The sequence below is a fragment of the Taurulus bubalis genome (genome assembly GCF_910589615.1).
Source record: "Taurulus bubalis genome assembly, chromosome: 8".
In the NCBI taxonomy this organism is placed as follows: Eukaryota; Metazoa; Chordata; class Actinopteri; order Perciformes; family Cottidae; genus Taurulus; species Taurulus bubalis.
In genome coordinates this window covers 1,750,873-1,767,666 of record NC_136596.1, presented here as the reverse complement: position 1 = coordinate 1,767,666, position 16,794 = coordinate 1,750,873, and the positions used below count along the sequence as shown (strand labels likewise).

The following is a 16,794-nucleotide window of genomic DNA, read 5'->3' as shown; positions in this document are numbered from 1 at the left end:
CGGTTATCTTCTGCGTTTTTTTTGTCTGATGGAACAAGAGATCAATTTGGGTGAAGATATGAAGATATGAGGTGTGTCTTGAGATGAAGTCTCAAGAACAAGAAAACAGCTTCTTTATTTTCCAGTTGGATGTTTTCATGTGTTTTTCTCATGTTTTCATGTGTTTTTCTCATGTTTTCAATCAGGTTTGGAAAAGCTTTCATGCACTTGATATGATGCAATACAAAACAATATATAGTGATACAATATGATACATAGTGATACAATATCATACAATACATAGTGATACGATATGATACATAGTCATACAATATGATACAATACATAGTGATGCGATACGATACATAGTGATACAATATGAAACATAGTGATACAATATGATACATAGTGATACAATATGAAACATAGTGATACAATATGAAACATAGTGATACAATGCAAAACAATACATAGTGATACAATCTGATACGATACATAGTGATAAAATACAAAACAATACATAGTGATACAATATGATATGATACATAGTGATACAATATGATACAACAAGACGTGATATGATACCATGATACAATACAATTTGAAACAATAACATTTGATACAATACAAAACATTTGATGTTATGTAATTCAATAGGATAACAATTATCTCGTGATGTGATACAACAAGTAGGTTTTCATCCAGTTTTTCATGCACATTTTAAAAATAAAAAAACGTGGAAATGTCAAAACAAAATTTAAAATCCTCATCGCTCCACATGATCTGTTTTCCGACTGTAGAATTGGAACCTCCTGCTGCTCGTCTGATTATTGGTGTCATTCACTTGCAATTGTTCTACAAAATACGGTTGAAATTTGCGACGCATATGGATGAAAACATGGCTGATGTGCAACGATACAATGTGATCAGCGTTTGTATTATGGTGCGATACCATACGCTGCCCTTCACACCTTCTTCTTTGTTACGTTGTCACCATCTGCTGGACTAATGAGGACACTGTATACTGCGGCTACAGGAACAAAAGCTTCCCCATCGTGTCTCCTTCGTACTAATAACACAAAAACAAGACCTAATTCAAAGTGTTAGGGGAATAGAGTGGTTCAAATATGTTATATTCTCTCCAAGTCTGTATATATTTTAGGAAAAACGTTGTGACATTCAAAAATAAACTTATTTACTTTGTAAAAGTATATGCTTTTCTAAGGATAATCTATAATTATTGATAGCCCAAGGAAAACAAACAGAAAGAGCCTCCTTTGTGTGATGTCTAGATTGATTACTCAGCTAATCACCCATGAATCCCATTGGTTTATTGGTTTTAGGCTGTCCTTTTACGGCCAGAGATTAGAGCCTAAATATTAGATGAAGGCAAGATCAGGGGGAAGCTGGAGTTGAATTACTGTGTTTTACTTGGCTAGGACAGAGTGGAAAAGAACTACTGGATAGAATCATATTATAATGCATATGTAACGAACTAATGCATTTGCTCATTTCCGATTTAAAAATAATTAGCTGACTCTGGATGAGGCTTTGTGGTTGGTGGAGCGGTGCATGTGCAACCGGCCCGTTACGATATATGTTGTTTTGTATCTCATTTACATGCCGCCAGTAAGTATTTTGTTTTCCTCTTCTTGTGTCCAGGTTCTGCGAGTCTCCCTCCAGCGATCCTGAGTTACCCGGTGGGCGTGGCCGGGGCAAACGGATGCGAATGGCCATGGCCGAGCGGCCCTGCGTTGAGTTGATCCCTGCAGCCAAAGTCCGAGGTCTGTCGCAGCACAGGAGCCGCGGAGGAGGTGTGGTCGGAACCGCGGTACCCATCCACAGCAAGGGCCGGAGAGGAAGCCTGAACCTCCTCAACAGCAACTGCCGAGCACCTCCTTCTTTCTTCACCGTGGAAGAGATAAAACCTGCCAACAGCACCTCTTCCCTCTCATCCGGGAAGCGAAAGAACAAACCGCCAGCTGACCTAGACCTCAGTTTGGTCTCCTCTGACGACGTCAAAAACGGGAACGGGAAGAGGATCCGAGCCAAATCCCGCAGCGCCCCGTCCACGCCGCAGGGCAAATCTGACCCCTCGTTCATGGACCCCGGAGGAGGTTGCGCCTCCTCGCCTCCTCCCCCGCCCATCCTCATCGACTGCCCCCACCCCAACTGCACTAAACGCTACAAGCACATCAACGGCCTGCGCTACCACCAGACGCACGCACACCTGGAAGCCGAGGAGCAGAGGAAGCCTGAGCTGGAGCCCATGAAGGACGGGGAGAGCGAGGATCGACTTTCAGACTGCGATGACACCATCAGCAACATAACGTATGACCTCTCAGAGACAAACAGCACCAATGCCAACAGCTCCTCGAAGAAACCCGCTCCTCTATATAAGGTGACCACGGTGGGATCTCCGAAGAACAGACGGCTACTCCTCAGCACCGACCACAGCCCCTCAGTCAACCCCAAGACCAGAAGAACCTCACTGCTGAAAGACGGGCTGATTGACGACCTCAGCAATCTGCCCATCATCTCCAACATGACCGTGGTTCTGGAGAACTGCATGGTACCAGACAGGAACTCCACGGTCGAGATGCCTAAGCTGGAAGCTGAAGGCTTGATTGACAAAAAGGGAGGCGGGTGCGACAAGAGCAAGAAGGCCAATGGGAAGGTAGACAAGCTGTCCAAGTCACGGACCAACCGGCCCATCGCTCCGGCGCCTGCTCCCCCAAAGCTGATCGCCATACCCAACACAGCGTACCCGACCAGCACAGCTGATACTGCCACCTCCCAGCAGAACTCACCCATGGCGGCCGTGGGCCTCACCAGTAAAATCCTACCCTTGAAACCCATCAAACCAAAGCTGAGCATCGTCGTGGAGCCGAGCCTCGTCAAAGCCACCATGGTCACCTGCAGCAAAGAGACCCGGAAGAAAGAGAAACGGAGGCTAAAGGACAAACACAACAAAGATGTGCAAACCAGGGCGCCCAATGGCGACGGCAGTGGAATCAAGATGGAAGATGGTTGTAGTGGTGGTTCCAAAATGGGTGTCAAGGAGATTTCTGGAAGCCTTCTGAAGGAGCACCTCAGCAAGCAGGATGTGATGAACGGGCTCACGGAGAGCCAGGAGAGCCGCATGGCCAGCATCCGAGCCGAGGCGGACAAGGTGTACACCTTCACCGACAACGCCCCCAGTCCCTCCATCGGTGGCACGTCACGGCTCGACTCCGGCGGCAGTTGCTTGGCGACAGACAGCAAGAACAACAGCCCCGCCTACTCTGACATCTCAGACGCTGGGGACGACGGGGGATCTTCCGAATGCCGCTCGGACGGAACCCGATCCAAGTCCGCCTCCTCGGCCTCTTCGGAGGCGAGCTCTAACAGCAACCACGGGAACCCTGGTAAAACCCCGCCCACTGCGTCTGCTCCACCGTCGAAGGACTCCCAATCCCCGTACTACCACGGGTACGAGCCCTACTACCTGCAGGGGTACATGCAGTCGGACAGGCAAAACAGCAGCAGCGTTGCTTTCCACAAAAGCGCCGGCCTCGACGGCAAAGGTAAAGACAGAAAGGAGGAAGTGAAAGAGGACGAGAAAAGCTCATCCCACGACTTCTCGGACTCAAAGAAAGGCGACGGGCCGCCTCAATCCCAGCTGCAGCTGGCTATGAGCCAGACCCAGACCGCCTTGGCCCAGTCGCTGTACTACGGCCAGTACTCCAGAGGCCTGTACATGGACCAGAAACTGTTACTGGCCTCCAAGTGCTGCGACCAGACGCACGGCGCCAAGCATAGGGGCGACAGGGCACAGGGGTTGAGAGACAGCGAGGACGATAAACACATGGTCGGGGGTTCAGCCGGTGGACCCATGCTGGGTAAGAGTCCAGATGGTGCCAAAGGTTGCTGTCTCAAACCCGTCCTGTCCTATGTGGAGATGAGCGAGAGGGGAGAAAGGGGACAGAGTTTGGGCGCGAAGGCGGCGCACCTGGTGGACCAGCACCAGGACTCGATGAAAGACTGCGATGACATCAAGTCACCTTCCTCTTCCTCTTCTTCATCACTCCACAACCCAAACAGTCAGACAGATCTGGACTCAAATGTTTCCTATTCCAGTGTAAGTTTCTCCCTCTGTCTCTAACCCGCCGCCGCCGCTGATGGTGTTGTTGGTGTGCTTTGGCGACTGCTGTTGAGTGTCACAAAGAGATTAGAAACACACGTTGTGTCCAGCTCAACCAATCAGGTGCTAATGACAAAGACCGCCTGGCTTCTGTGGTGCTGTAGCTGTGCTTTGACATGCCACTTTAGTCCTTTTGGCTGAAATCAAAATCGTGTGGTTTGATTTTGATGGATGCAAATGTTTTTTGTTTTTTTTGTTTTAGAATCAATGGGGAAAGCCGTAGATGTAAAACAATCACATAACGGAAACAAAAGAACTATTTTGAATACATAAGTGTGCGGTTTTTTTATATGAGCTGCTTATTTTTAGAAAGCTTGTACAGGTTTATTTAAACTATGTCATCCCACGATGCATTCATCCACTAACTCGAGCCATGCTGGGTCGTGTTAAAAAAACAAAGCGGGTTGTGTGAATTGAATGCAAGCCGTGTCTGGGAGGTTGTTTTTTTTCTCCAACAGTTTGGCCTAAATTCAGCCGTTGATCATGTGTGAGATGTGTCTCTGTTCATGTCACTGACGGGGTGGGAACACGCCACGCTCCTCACATCACACCTCTGAATGGCCGCCCGCTGTTGACAAACGCCGTCATCCCTCATCAGCATCCCACCCGGGGCCAGTGATAGATGGTCTGTCTCTGGTTCTGTTCACTCCGGCACACAGTGTTTCCTCTATAGTCGTTGAGCAGCGGTGGGCCGCCCCAGAAAGAAATTCTCCACCTTTGTTAAACAGAAAATGTGCCAATGAAAGTCATAAAATAGCCTTAAAACCCCCCCTCAAGAAATAATACTTTAGTTGTAGCTCTGCAACTGGCCATGTAAAACAAAAACTGGGACAAAGACGTGGACCGGAGTTGAACCGACCTCCTAAAATGACTCCCGCCCACCACTGTTAACACAGCATTATAGGGGAAACACTGCAACTAGCACCAACACTTGTCCCCCATCGATCTAGCCCTCCGACGGTCCGGCCTGGGCTCACTGCCTCGCTCACAGCAAATACTCTGAGCTGCAGCATGGGGAGGAGGCCGAGGAGGGGGAAGCAGACAGGGGGAAAGAGTGGGGAGCGACCGTGGAGCCTGCCGGGGCCAAGATGACCTCCGCGGGAGGAGGAGGTGTGGGCGGAGATGCCAAAAAAGCCAGGGTCCACGATCTCCCGCCGGCCATCGACTTGGAGGATCCGGACATGCTGGACGGGCTGGACGATCAAGGCCAGGAGCCGATGGGAGTTCTGGCCGAGGAGCCGCAGAACGCCCGGGCGGCAGTGTCTCCTCACATGACCCCCCAGCAGGCCTACATCCAGTACCAGCACTCCTCCTACCCGCCCTACCTGGCGATGTGCGAGGGCGGCGGGGGCTCCTACAGAGGGGTGTCTCCAACCCTGGTCCACAACTACCCAGGTGAGAGTCTGAGGCGAGGTTTTACTTTGAAAGGAGTTGTTCGACTATTTGGGGAAAGCACCTTTGTCATCTTTGAGTTAAACAATCTGAGCTCTGGAGTGTTGATGTGTGAGCTTCAGACCTTCCAAAAAACTAGCTTCTCTTTTAACTCTCTGCAAGAAAGCAAAATGTAGAACTCTTCCTTCTAAGCGTCGCTTCTCAATATCTTTTATATTAAAGAGAGACCTCGCCCTTAAAATGACATCACACAACTGGTGCAGAATAATCAAAGTAGCATTCATCCACCCGTTTGCTCACTAGAATCTCGATTTAAGAATTGTTTTAAGACAAGACTGCGGTTGATATTCTAGCTGGAATATGTTTGATACTTGAGGTATTTTTTTAATGGGCAGTTTGCAATATTAAAGTCTTTTTAAAAGGCTAGAATCACTTTACATTCAGCAAATGTCCTCTAAGCTGTCCCTTCATGTTGTAATTGCAGTGAAAAAACTCCCTTAATTCATTCATAAACCTGCTTAAAACTCTTTAATATGATGCTATGCATGTATGTACTAGTTAACCTCAAATGTGGGACAAACCCGACTGTGGCTCAGTGGTTAGCATGCCTGTCTTTCAATCAGAGGATCGGTGTTTCGAGCCCCACCTCCACTAGTCCATGTCCATGTGTCCTTGTCCCCGTTGCTGTGTCTACAGTGTATAGCAAAAAGCTTTGGATAAAAGCGTCAGATTAATGTAATGTATCCCATAATGTTTTTTAAGCATTGAAGCCTTTAATGAAAAAGTGAATTCCGTCTTTTAATTGTATTTCAAGAGGGGATTTTAGCCGTTTTAAAAGCATTAAGGGACAGATAACAAGTGGCGTGTTGCACCTACTGCACTTTAAAGTCACTTTATTTATGTATAAAAACAACAGAAGTTGACGAAATGTTCAAAGCCCAGAAGAGCTGCTGTTGCTATGGACCCCATCACCCTATAGGGGCGCTATTTAGGGACCGTACCTTTAAATATAGCAACTAAAAGCTATATGTACGGCTCTTGTGTTTCCGGTGATTATTTAAATATTGTGTGTGTGTGTGTGTGTCCTCTCCAGGTTTCCACTACCCTCTGTACGGTAAGACGGCGGGCCGGGAGGAGTCAGAGGTGACTCCGCCCACCAGAGGAGGAGCGGTGGGCGGCCAGCAGAGCGGCGACCCGTCCTCGTCCTCGGCCCTGGAGCTGCTGCAGCAGCAGCATCAGTACCACGGGAAATCCCCCGCTGTGAGACGCCTTTCTGTGCTACCCCATGTGTTTAGTTCTCTCTCACGCGCCACGCACTCCAGCTGGTGCTTTAACCGCACAGACATATACCACACACTTCTCTCACGCAACTCTGTGGAGACACTGCAGATACTTCATGAGCACGACAGGAAAAGGTTTAGTAAAAAGTGTGTCTGTGTGTGTGTGTGTGTGTGTGTGTGTGTGTGTGTGTGTGTGTGTGTGTGTGTGTGTGTGTGAGCAGCCCGGGGAGAAAGGTTCCCCCGAGGGAGAGAGAGAGGCGGAGCGCGAGAGGAACCACGTGTCGTTCGCCCGACACCTCCACACACACCATCACACACACCTGGGCATGACCTACAACCTGATCTCAGGACAGTACGACGTCTACCAAGGTACCACACAAACACACACACACACACACACACACACACACACACACACACACACACACACACACGTTAATGCTGTAACTATAAGTTCTGTTTTTCAGCAAGACGAGAGAATAAACAGGAGGTTTTTACAGGACATTTTATTTTGAAAAGTGACTTCCTTCCTGTGTGTTTGAAGGGTTGAGCTCCCGGTCGCTGGTCTCCAGTCAGCAGGTGTCAGGTCACTCCTCCACCGGTGAGTGTGTGATCGTTGGAATATTAATGTTGTACATGGAATATTAATGTTGTACATGGAATATTAATGTTGTACATGGAATATTAATGTTGTACATGGATGCATTCGTCCGTGCAGGTTTTGGTGAATTCTAAAAAAAATTGCATCGTTTGATTTTTCTCGCGTTTTTTTTTCCCAGTTACATAGAATTCAATATAAATAATAAATTGCGGCTTTTTCGCTTTACTTTAGGTCCTGAAATATCTTTTATATTTATTAAAATTGAGGTGGTATCTTCTTCGGTCAGTTGGGATCACAGACTTTATTTTGAAATAAATTGGCTCAATCTCTCCTTTCATGAAATGCAATCTGGGCTCAGAATGAGTCTGACAGGTTAATAAAGTATACATTATACATTATTATTAGTACCCACTCTCAAGTGTGTGTGTGTATATTTATAGACACGTTTCAGTGTGAATGAGGGACACAATGCACAATGTGATGATCAACATAATTAACCTTAAAGCAGAGAGCCGAGACATGAAGAAGAGGAAATATCTGATGATCGCTAATTAATTATCTTCTTATCTCGTGAACAAACAACTTAATTATCTTGTTATCTGCATAAACAACACAATGCGTGTGTTAATGTGTGCCGGCCTGTTTGTTTGTGGAGCAGCGGCTGCAACAATGTGCAGAAAGGAAAGAAGAAACGGGCAAAATATACAAGAAATGAATGTCAGAATCAGAAGATCGACTAGGTTTTCACATACGAGGTCATGTGTGGTGCAAAACAGCATGAAGAGGCACGTTAATAATCTCTCAAATGGTTTGTCAACCGCCAATAAAATCAAAGAAGAAGAAGAAATGTTCAGCATTCGTAGCTCAACCTTTGGAAATCAATGCGCTGTAATTCATCGATATCCCATGAAATATATTTTTTTTATGTAATCCACGTAATCATGAACCAGGAAGTATAAAAAATGGTAAAAAGGTACTTCAGAAACGCAACTTATTTTAACCTAAAACCCCATATTATTAGTCATTTTCTCATATACTTCTATACAACCAGAGGAGTCGCCCCCTGGTGGTCAGGAGAGAGAATGCAGGTTTAACACATGAAGAATAGACTTCTATACAACCAGAGGAGTCGCCCCCTGGTGGTCAGGAGAGAGAATGCAGCTTTAACACATGAAGCATAGACTTCTATACAACCAGAGGAGTCGCCCCCTGGTGGTCAGGAGAGAGAATGCAGCTTTAACACATGAAGCATAGACTTCTATACAACCAGAGGAGTCGCCCCCTGGTGGTCAGGAGAGAGAATGCAGCTTTAACACGTGAAGCATAGACTTCTATACAACCAGAGGAGTCGCCCCCTGGTGGTCAGGAGAGAGAATGCAGCTTTAACACGTGAAGCATAGACTTCTATACAACCAGAGGAGTCGCCCCCTGGTGGTCAGGAGAGAGAATGCAGCTTTAACACGTGAAGCATTGGCTTCACTTCACTTTCTTAAGCCTAAACTACTTAGTTCGGTTCAGTTAAAGATCTTGGTTTGTGTTAACATATCTATGTTACTACATTACATTAGTGAGAGAAATAAATCAACGCTGACTTCTCATTTCACACAGGGAACGAACAGCGACCTCCTGACTGAAAGATCTCCGTTTGCCTCTCAGCTCTTCTGTCTTCTCATAGATTTTGTAATTGTTTGTTGCCTTGGTACAACATGTGGTCTCCAACGCACCTGAAGTGTCGCTGCTGATCTGAGAGTGTGACTGAACATGTGTTTTTGTGTGTTGTCCTCTTTGTCTCCACAGAGAGCGAAGGGAAGAAGTAGGACCATGTGGGAGACCACGTCTCACATGAGGAACGGCAGATCTATCAGACATCGATTCCATGGTGTTTAATAAGCTTCGCCTCGCTCAGAGGCAGAGAACTAGAATTTAAAAAAAAAAGAAACAAAAAGACTCTCTTTCATTTCTTACTAATGAAAGGCACCTGTTTTATAACACGCCATCGAGGGGCAGCCGGCAGGGCGGGGGAGGCCGATCCAGACCCTTTGGAGATTTCAGTTCAGCGGGCGGGCGCATTTCTTAAAGCTCAACGTCCCAGAATGCCGTGCGTCAGCCCCGGCTGCAGCTGTGGCGTTCAACTTTATATAAAAAAAGAAAAAACGCACATTTATCGTAGTGTATTATGATGATGATGATGATGATGAGACTGAATGTACTGAAGGAGACTTCCCTGATATAGAGTTGATCTTTTTTCTCTCCTGGAAACAGGGAAACAGCATTAGGAAGCTAAAAAGTCTATTATTATTATCCTTCTTCTTCTTCTTCTTCTCCTTCTGCTTACTGAAGTGGTCCTCCTCCCTCATAGTGCTGACGCTACACATTTGTATTACTAACCTGTACTTGAGCGTAACCATGTTGATTGTATTGTCTTTATGTGAGAGTAAACCTTCACATCGACCCGCCCGGTGCCATGTAGGAACCCCGCTGGTGTAAATATGCTGTACAGATTCATGGCGGAGCACTGACATGCTTTTATCCTCCTCTATGTTGACCTCCATCGGCCGCGCGAGGGGGCGGAGCTAAAAAAAAAAGGCTTTTAAATTTATCAGCCAAGTTTTGTCCAGAAAAAAATGCCGTTTACCGTAAAAGTCGGGTTACAAGCCACTCCTATCTCCGGTCAGTGTCCCGCTGTAGCAAGCTAGCAGCAGTGCTAGCTGGCGCTGCTGCTAGCTCTACGCTCCTGCTGCTAGCTCCCCGCTCCTGCTGCTACTGCCCGCGCCCCTCTGCCCAAGTCGGGTGTCGAACCGGGTCTGGTCCTGCTACTTTCGGTGGTTGTCGGGGAGTTAGCGGAGCGCTAGCGGAAGTTAGCGGAGAGCTAGCGGGGGAACTAGCATGAGCGCCAGCTGGCTACAGCGGGGAGCAAACAGGGACACTGACCCGACTTTTACGGTAGTTGGAGAGTTTGAGGACACGTGTGTTGTTTAGCGACTCGAGGAATCAAACACCGCTTTGGTTAAGAGGCGGCGAGGTTTAGGCCACCAACTGGACCTCGCGGTGAGACGGTTTGGCCAAAAGAAGGAGCATGAACCAAGACTTTCACCCACTTGTTGATGCTTCCCGGCACTAACCAGGTGGCTTTTTTTTTGTGTGTGCCTAAACCCAACCGGCCCTTAACCACAGCATCAATCACACGGGAGTCAACCTTTGTGGATTTGTTTTGGTGCTTTTGGAGGCCGGGACTTGATTAGGAACCGGCTCATTGTTAAAGGTCAAGAAAAGGGAACAGACTCGCCTTTGAAGAAATATAGAATAAAAGAGTGAGGGACTGACTTCGTGCTATTGTGTTTCCACACAAAAAACGTGACTTGATTCTCTTTTTTTGGGCTTTTCTGAAAGACATAAAGGTGATGCTTGAATCCGAGGTCCAACCCGGAGCTGCAGGTGAATGAATGTCACGAGTTCTGCTTTTATCCTGAAGGACAATCCCAGTGTTGCATCCGTTTCTTTATTGTTACGACTAATGGCGCCACTTTACTCAAAACTAAATGGGGATGTTAGTGTGTTCTTCCACAACCAACATTTGACTTTAACTATGTATGAAATAAAAGCATTTGATGGCGAATAAATGTTTACGGTCAGTGAGGCGCCCAGGTCAGGAGTCCCACGATCCTTTGCTCCGCCCCGGCTCCCGCGCTCCCTCCTACAAGCTAACTAGCTCACCGCAGAGCCGCTGATAGACAAATTGCTAAAGTGTACTTAAAGGAACAGTGTGGAGCTTTTAGGACCTACGTGTGTTTTATTTAGTGTGTAATAACCTGAAAATAAGAATCATTGGAGGGTTTTGGTTGTTAGCTTAGAAAGAGACGTTTGTTTCTACGTACGGAACCGGCGGCCATGTTTTTCTACCGAAGCCTAGAAAGGACAAACAAACATCGGCCGCCGACGTTTCAGTTGTTTGCAATCTGCAACCTCACCACTAGATGTCGCCGAATACGACACACTGCACCTTTAAGTACAGTTTTGAGGTATATAGGCCCACTGGTGCTTTAATTGAGTATTTCCATCTCATGCTACTTTACACTACTACTCCACACCTCAGAGGGGAATATTGCACATTTTACTGCCCTATATTTATTTGACAACTTTATTTACTTTACAGTTTTACATTAATATGACAAAATATAATAAACAAACACATTCAGATGTATTGTTGTCGATACATCTCATACTTTGGAGATAATAACAAGTTATCCAGCATCAAGTTATTCAAATTAAACTTTCACCAGCTGCAACATCAAAGTGATGAACACATGAATGCATCAATAATTATTATCCAGCTATCTAATATAGTATATCTGAATTATTCTGCATAGTGAGTACTTTTGGTACTTAGTACTAACATGCTAACACTAGCGTCTGCTAGCTAAGAATCACAGAACATGAATCCATCAACTTCTGCCACGATGCCTTCAATGTCGCGTCATACAGACCGTGATTTAGAGCATTAGCCTGTAGTTGTAGTTCTGACATCTCAGTTTCTTCTCTTTGACACATCCAAATAACATTAAATATTAACATAAATAAAGTTGATTCAGCTCTTTTTTTTCCTGATTAAAAAACATACTACTACAATAAAATAAGCTAATTTAGGCTCCATTTAATGTGCATCATTGTGACGACATGGCTGGCATTAAACATCTTGGGAACAAGTCAAAATAGTAACAATTAAAATGTATTCATGAAGCACATTTAACTGTGTTTTTCTGGTCATGTAGCATGAAGTAATGGTGGATCTATTGGCTGGTACAGGTCGCACCACCTGACGCGGTCCATCAGCGGCTCTGCCTCACCTCGACAACACCTTACCTGCATAGTATCGTGATCATTCTATTACTTGAATATAGTGCTATGAACTCTGTTTACACGGTGCTGCGGCGTCGTCTTATAAAGGCTGCTTGGTGTGTGTTCAGTTCTCATCCCACCCAGCGTATCCAGTTAATGACACACGGAGAAATCGTATAAACATGGAACCTGCTGTTGCTTTTTTATACTGTATATGCCTTAATTCATATGTTTGGCAATCATGATTAAAGGATGTTTTATAAAAAGTATTCTCGTCTGTGGAGTTTTGTCTTACAAAGTGACGTTAAAATACGTTAATCGACTTTGATTTATTCTGAATTATTATTGCATAAGTCTGTATTTTTTGTTAGGTCGACTGATGAGCCAAAAGAGAGAGTATTAATACGTTATAAATAACAATACGCTGTGTCTCCTCTCCTTTTTAACTAACAAATGTGTTGAAATACCCGTGACTGTTATTAAGTTATTTTGTGAAGGCACAGAAGTTAAGTGAGTGAATTATTACAATAGTATTACTCTTTTCTTCCCCTCTTTTGTGTGATTACTTTATTGTTTTATGTGATGGAAGAATATCTTTTAGTTCAGTAAAAGTACAACAGTGTAGAACCACTCTATTATCTGAATTTAACAAGTGCACTAAGTACAAAAGCACTAGAAAAAAAAATGACTCATGCAGAACGACACGTTTCAGAATAATTAATGTTTAATTGGATTATACTTATGTGGCTGCAGGTAAAGGTGTATCTTATTTTAACAGCTGAATCTATAGTTTTAGGCTTTATTAGATTATATTTTGTCACACTAATAATCTCAAGATTTGTGAATATTTATTTCATCAGGCAAATATTTAGAATCTGACAACTAACTCTACAAAACTACAGCTGTCAAGTAAAAGTAGTGAAGTAAATAAAGTCCAGTATTCCCCCTCTGAATTGTTTACAGTTGCATGACATGCAGTTCCACCTCCCGGCCGCGGGGGGAGCGCTGAACACAGAAGCGTCTCCGCCATCACTTCCGGTTTAAAAACAAAATGGGTGGCGCCAAAAGCTTGACAACAAAGCGGCTTGTTTGCTGCCTTCAACCGACAAACCAAACACAGTCCCTGCTGTGGGATTTTAAAACGTCGCGTTACATGTGAGCTTCTGAATTAATTTACGAGTTTAAGTTACAACAGTTTAATAGTTTTACAAATGACGTAATGGCGTCGAAGACCGACCAACTTCTCATCGTTGTGTCCATCCTGCAAGGTGAGAGGTTATCTTATGAAGTTACGTATACTATAAACATATATGTAAGTAATATATGTAATATATATATATATATGTATATGTGATGTGTTTAATACTTTATAGTATATGTATAGCTATAATACATTTATCATGCGAGCAACCGTTACTGGTTAAATCCAATCAGAAGTGTCTCAACTTAATGATAATAAGTTCTGTCACAACACAACTCATTTAGGCTCTTAACTTAAGTAAAGGTACTCGTAGCACTTCATTAAAAGTACTAGTAACATGCTGTAAAGGTACTAGTAACACTTCATTAAAAGTACTAGTAACATGCTGTAAAGGTATTAGTAACGCTTCATTAAAAGTACTAGTAACATGTTGCAAATGTACTAGTAACATGTTGCACATGTACTAGTAACGCTTTAGTAAAAGTACTAGTAACATGTTGTACATGTACTAGTAACGCTTTAGTAAAAGTACTAGTAACATGTTGTACATGTACTAGTAACATGTACTAGTAACGCTTTAGTAAAAGTACTAGTAACATGTTGTAAAAGTACTAGTTACGCTTCAGTGAAAGTACTAGTTACGCTTCAGTGAAAGTACTAGTAACACGCTGTAAAAGTACTAGTAACGCTTCAATAACAGTACTAGTAACGCTTCAGTAAAGGTACTAGTACACACTGTAAAGAGTCCTTCCTTCTCAGGGCGCCACTTCCCCCGGACGCCCCGCCTCAGCCTGGTGGTCAGGGCGAGCTTCGATGGCGAGCAGCTGGCCTCTGACCCCGTGGAGCACCGGGAGCAGCCGCTCTTCAGCACCGAGCTGGCCTGGGAGCTGGACCGCCGCACGCTGCACCAGCACAGGTGAAACCAGTGAAACCAGCACAGGTCTGACCAGTGAAACCAGCACAGGTCTGACCAGTGAAACCAGCACAGGTCTGACCAGTGAAACCAGCACAGGTCTGACCAGTGAAACCAGCACAAGTCACTTGGTTCGGCAGGAAGTTGGAAACTACCATTTTCTTTCTCAATTAATTAATTAATTAGTTAAAAAAAGTTTTTCAAACTTTTTCGTAGCTGTAATTTACTTATTATAACATTAATATGTTTATAGTGCAAACTGTAAATCAGTATAACTGTATTTATATTCGGCATATTCATTAATGTAAGTGCATAATTCTGGAAATGTTTTTATACACTTTGAGCTACATAGTCTGTAATGTAATGCAAATAAATATTATTATATTTTCTGGCATGTTTATAATCATAATAATAATACATTTCTTTATAATGCACATTACTCAAACGTAATAATAAAAGTAGATAAAAGGTTTTAAATAATTACCACAAATAACATCAGTTAATAAAAAGATAAGTTTTAAGAAAGGTTATGGTTTTATTATTGTTAATATTCTATATCTTCAGACTGCAGAGAACTCCCATCAAGCTTCAGTGTTTTGCCGTGGACTCGGTGACGAAGAGGAGCGAGAGCGTCGGCTACATCGTCCTGGACCTCCGGTCGGTGCAGGAGGTCCAGCAGGTGAGCGTCTCCTCCTCCTCCTCGTCCTCCTGGTAGTAGTGCTGATTCCCAGCTGCTGCTGCTCACTGGGAACCAGCACCAGCATTAAAGCGCCTCTGTCCCGCCAGGAGCCTCGCTGGTTCCCGCTGCTGAGCAGCAAGTACACCAAGCAGAGGCCGGCGCTGCTCCTCGGCATGTCGCTGGAGAACGACGCCAAGCCGGCCGACCCCTCTCCTGATAGGTTCAGGGCCAAGAAGGCTCCGCCCCGCCAAGGTCAGCTGGTCCACCGCGCCACATATTCTGTTTTCAGCTCTTATTTTGAAAGGCAATATTCCTACCAAGCTGTTTTTAAAAACCCAAACTGACACGCTTATTCCAAATGTCCAACGAATGCTGCTCAGACCACACACACACACAGACACACACACACAGACAGAGACACACACACACACACACACACTCTCACTCTCTTCATCCTCAGTCAGTCGGCTGACAGAACTACTTTCTCTGCGGTGAAGGTCCTCCTGCCGTCACTGGGCTGCTGCCGGACCAGCTGCAGGCCTCGCTGGTCCCAGACCAGGGCTACCACCAGGTGGGCCCCGCAGAGCTGTGCTGCGACATGTTCCTCCTCTCCGTCACCGTGGCCTTCGCCACCAAGCTGGAGCAGGTGAGAATGAGACACGACAACATTTAAATACATTTGAAAGATATCCTGTTTACTTTATTCATCCAAAAAGTACAAGTAACGCTTCAGTAAGAGTTCTAGTAACGCTTCAGTAAGAGTACTAGTGACATGCTGTAAAAGTACTAGTAGCGCTTCAGTAAAGGTACTAGTAGCGCTTCAGTAAAGGTACTAGTAACACTTCAGTAAAGGTACTAGTAACACTTCAGTAAAGGTACTAGTAACACTTCAGTAAAGGTACTAGTAACACTTCAGTAAAGGTACTAGTAGTGCTTCAGTAAAGGTACTAGTAGTGCTTCAGTAAAGGTACTAGTAGTGCTTCAGTAAAGGTACTAGTAACACTTCAGTAAAGGTACTAGTAGTGCTTCAGTAAAGGTACTAGTAGTGCTTCAGTAAAGGTACTAGTAACACTTCAGTAAAGGTACTAGTAACACTTCAGTAAAGGTACTAGTAGTGCTTCAGTAAAGGTACTAGTAGTGCTTCAGTAAAGGTACTAGTAACACTTCAGTAAAGGTACTAGTAACACTTCAGTAAAGGTACTAGTAACACTTCAGTAAAGGTACTAGTAGTGCTTCAGTAAAGGTACTAGTAGTGCTTCAGTAAAGGTACTAGTAGTGCTTCAGTAAAGGTACTAGTAACACTTCAGTAAAGGTACTAGTAACACTTCAGTAAAGGTACTAGTAGTGCTTCAGTAAAGGTACTAGTAGTGCTTCAGTAAAGGTACTAGTAACACTTCAGTAAAGGTACTAGTAGTGCTTCAGTAAAGGTACTAGTAACACTTCAGTAAAGGTACTAGTAACACTTCAGTAAAGGTACTAGTAGTGCTTCAGTAAAGGTACTAGTAACACTTCAGTAAAGGTACTAGTAGCGCTTCAGTAAAGGTACCAGTAACATGCTGTAAAATGGTCGTTTGGAGCCCTTCCTGTAATTTCCTGGCGTCCGTGGTTCTGCTCAGCTGATCCCCAGCACCACGAAGCTGTCGGCGTCGGGCTTCTTCTTCTACTATTCTCTGCTGGGCAACGACATCACCAGCGAGCCGTTCGACAACCTGCTGAGCCCCGAGTTCGAG

General features: G+C 44.8%; 2 protein-coding genes across 2 annotated transcripts in view; both read left to right on the top strand.

The window, feature by feature from the left end:
* The window catches only part of znf608 (zinc finger protein 608), a gene marked incomplete at both ends in the record, with an annotated part of 45,562 nt that extends 36,310 nt beyond the window's left edge, over nucleotides 1-9,252 (top strand). The window contains 6 exons of the mRNA XM_079222242.1: nucleotides 1,642-4,099; nucleotides 5,113-5,557; nucleotides 6,648-6,814; nucleotides 7,056-7,203; nucleotides 7,379-7,435; nucleotides 9,233-9,252. Of these exons, the coding sequence (XP_079078368.1) occupies nucleotides 1,642-4,099; nucleotides 5,113-5,557; nucleotides 6,648-6,814; nucleotides 7,056-7,203; nucleotides 7,379-7,435; nucleotides 9,233-9,252 (3,295 nt within the window). The remainder of the gene's footprint in view (nucleotides 1-1,641; nucleotides 4,100-5,112; nucleotides 5,558-6,647; nucleotides 6,815-7,055; nucleotides 7,204-7,378; nucleotides 7,436-9,232) is intronic.
* Nucleotides 9,253-13,490: 4,238 nt separating this feature from the next.
* Nucleotides 13,491-16,794, top strand: part of cep120 (centrosomal protein 120) — a gene marked incomplete at its 5' end in the record, with an annotated part of 17,996 nt that continues 14,692 nt past the window's right edge. The window contains 6 exons of the mRNA XM_079222371.1: nucleotides 13,491-13,539; nucleotides 14,232-14,388; nucleotides 14,950-15,064; nucleotides 15,172-15,316; nucleotides 15,562-15,710; nucleotides 16,681-16,794. The exon at nucleotides 16,681-16,794 is cut by the window's right edge and continues 78 nt beyond it. Coding sequence (XP_079078497.1) covers nucleotides 13,491-13,539; nucleotides 14,232-14,388; nucleotides 14,950-15,064; nucleotides 15,172-15,316; nucleotides 15,562-15,710; nucleotides 16,681-16,794 — 729 coding nt within the window. The remainder of the gene's footprint in view (nucleotides 13,540-14,231; nucleotides 14,389-14,949; nucleotides 15,065-15,171; nucleotides 15,317-15,561; nucleotides 15,711-16,680) is intronic.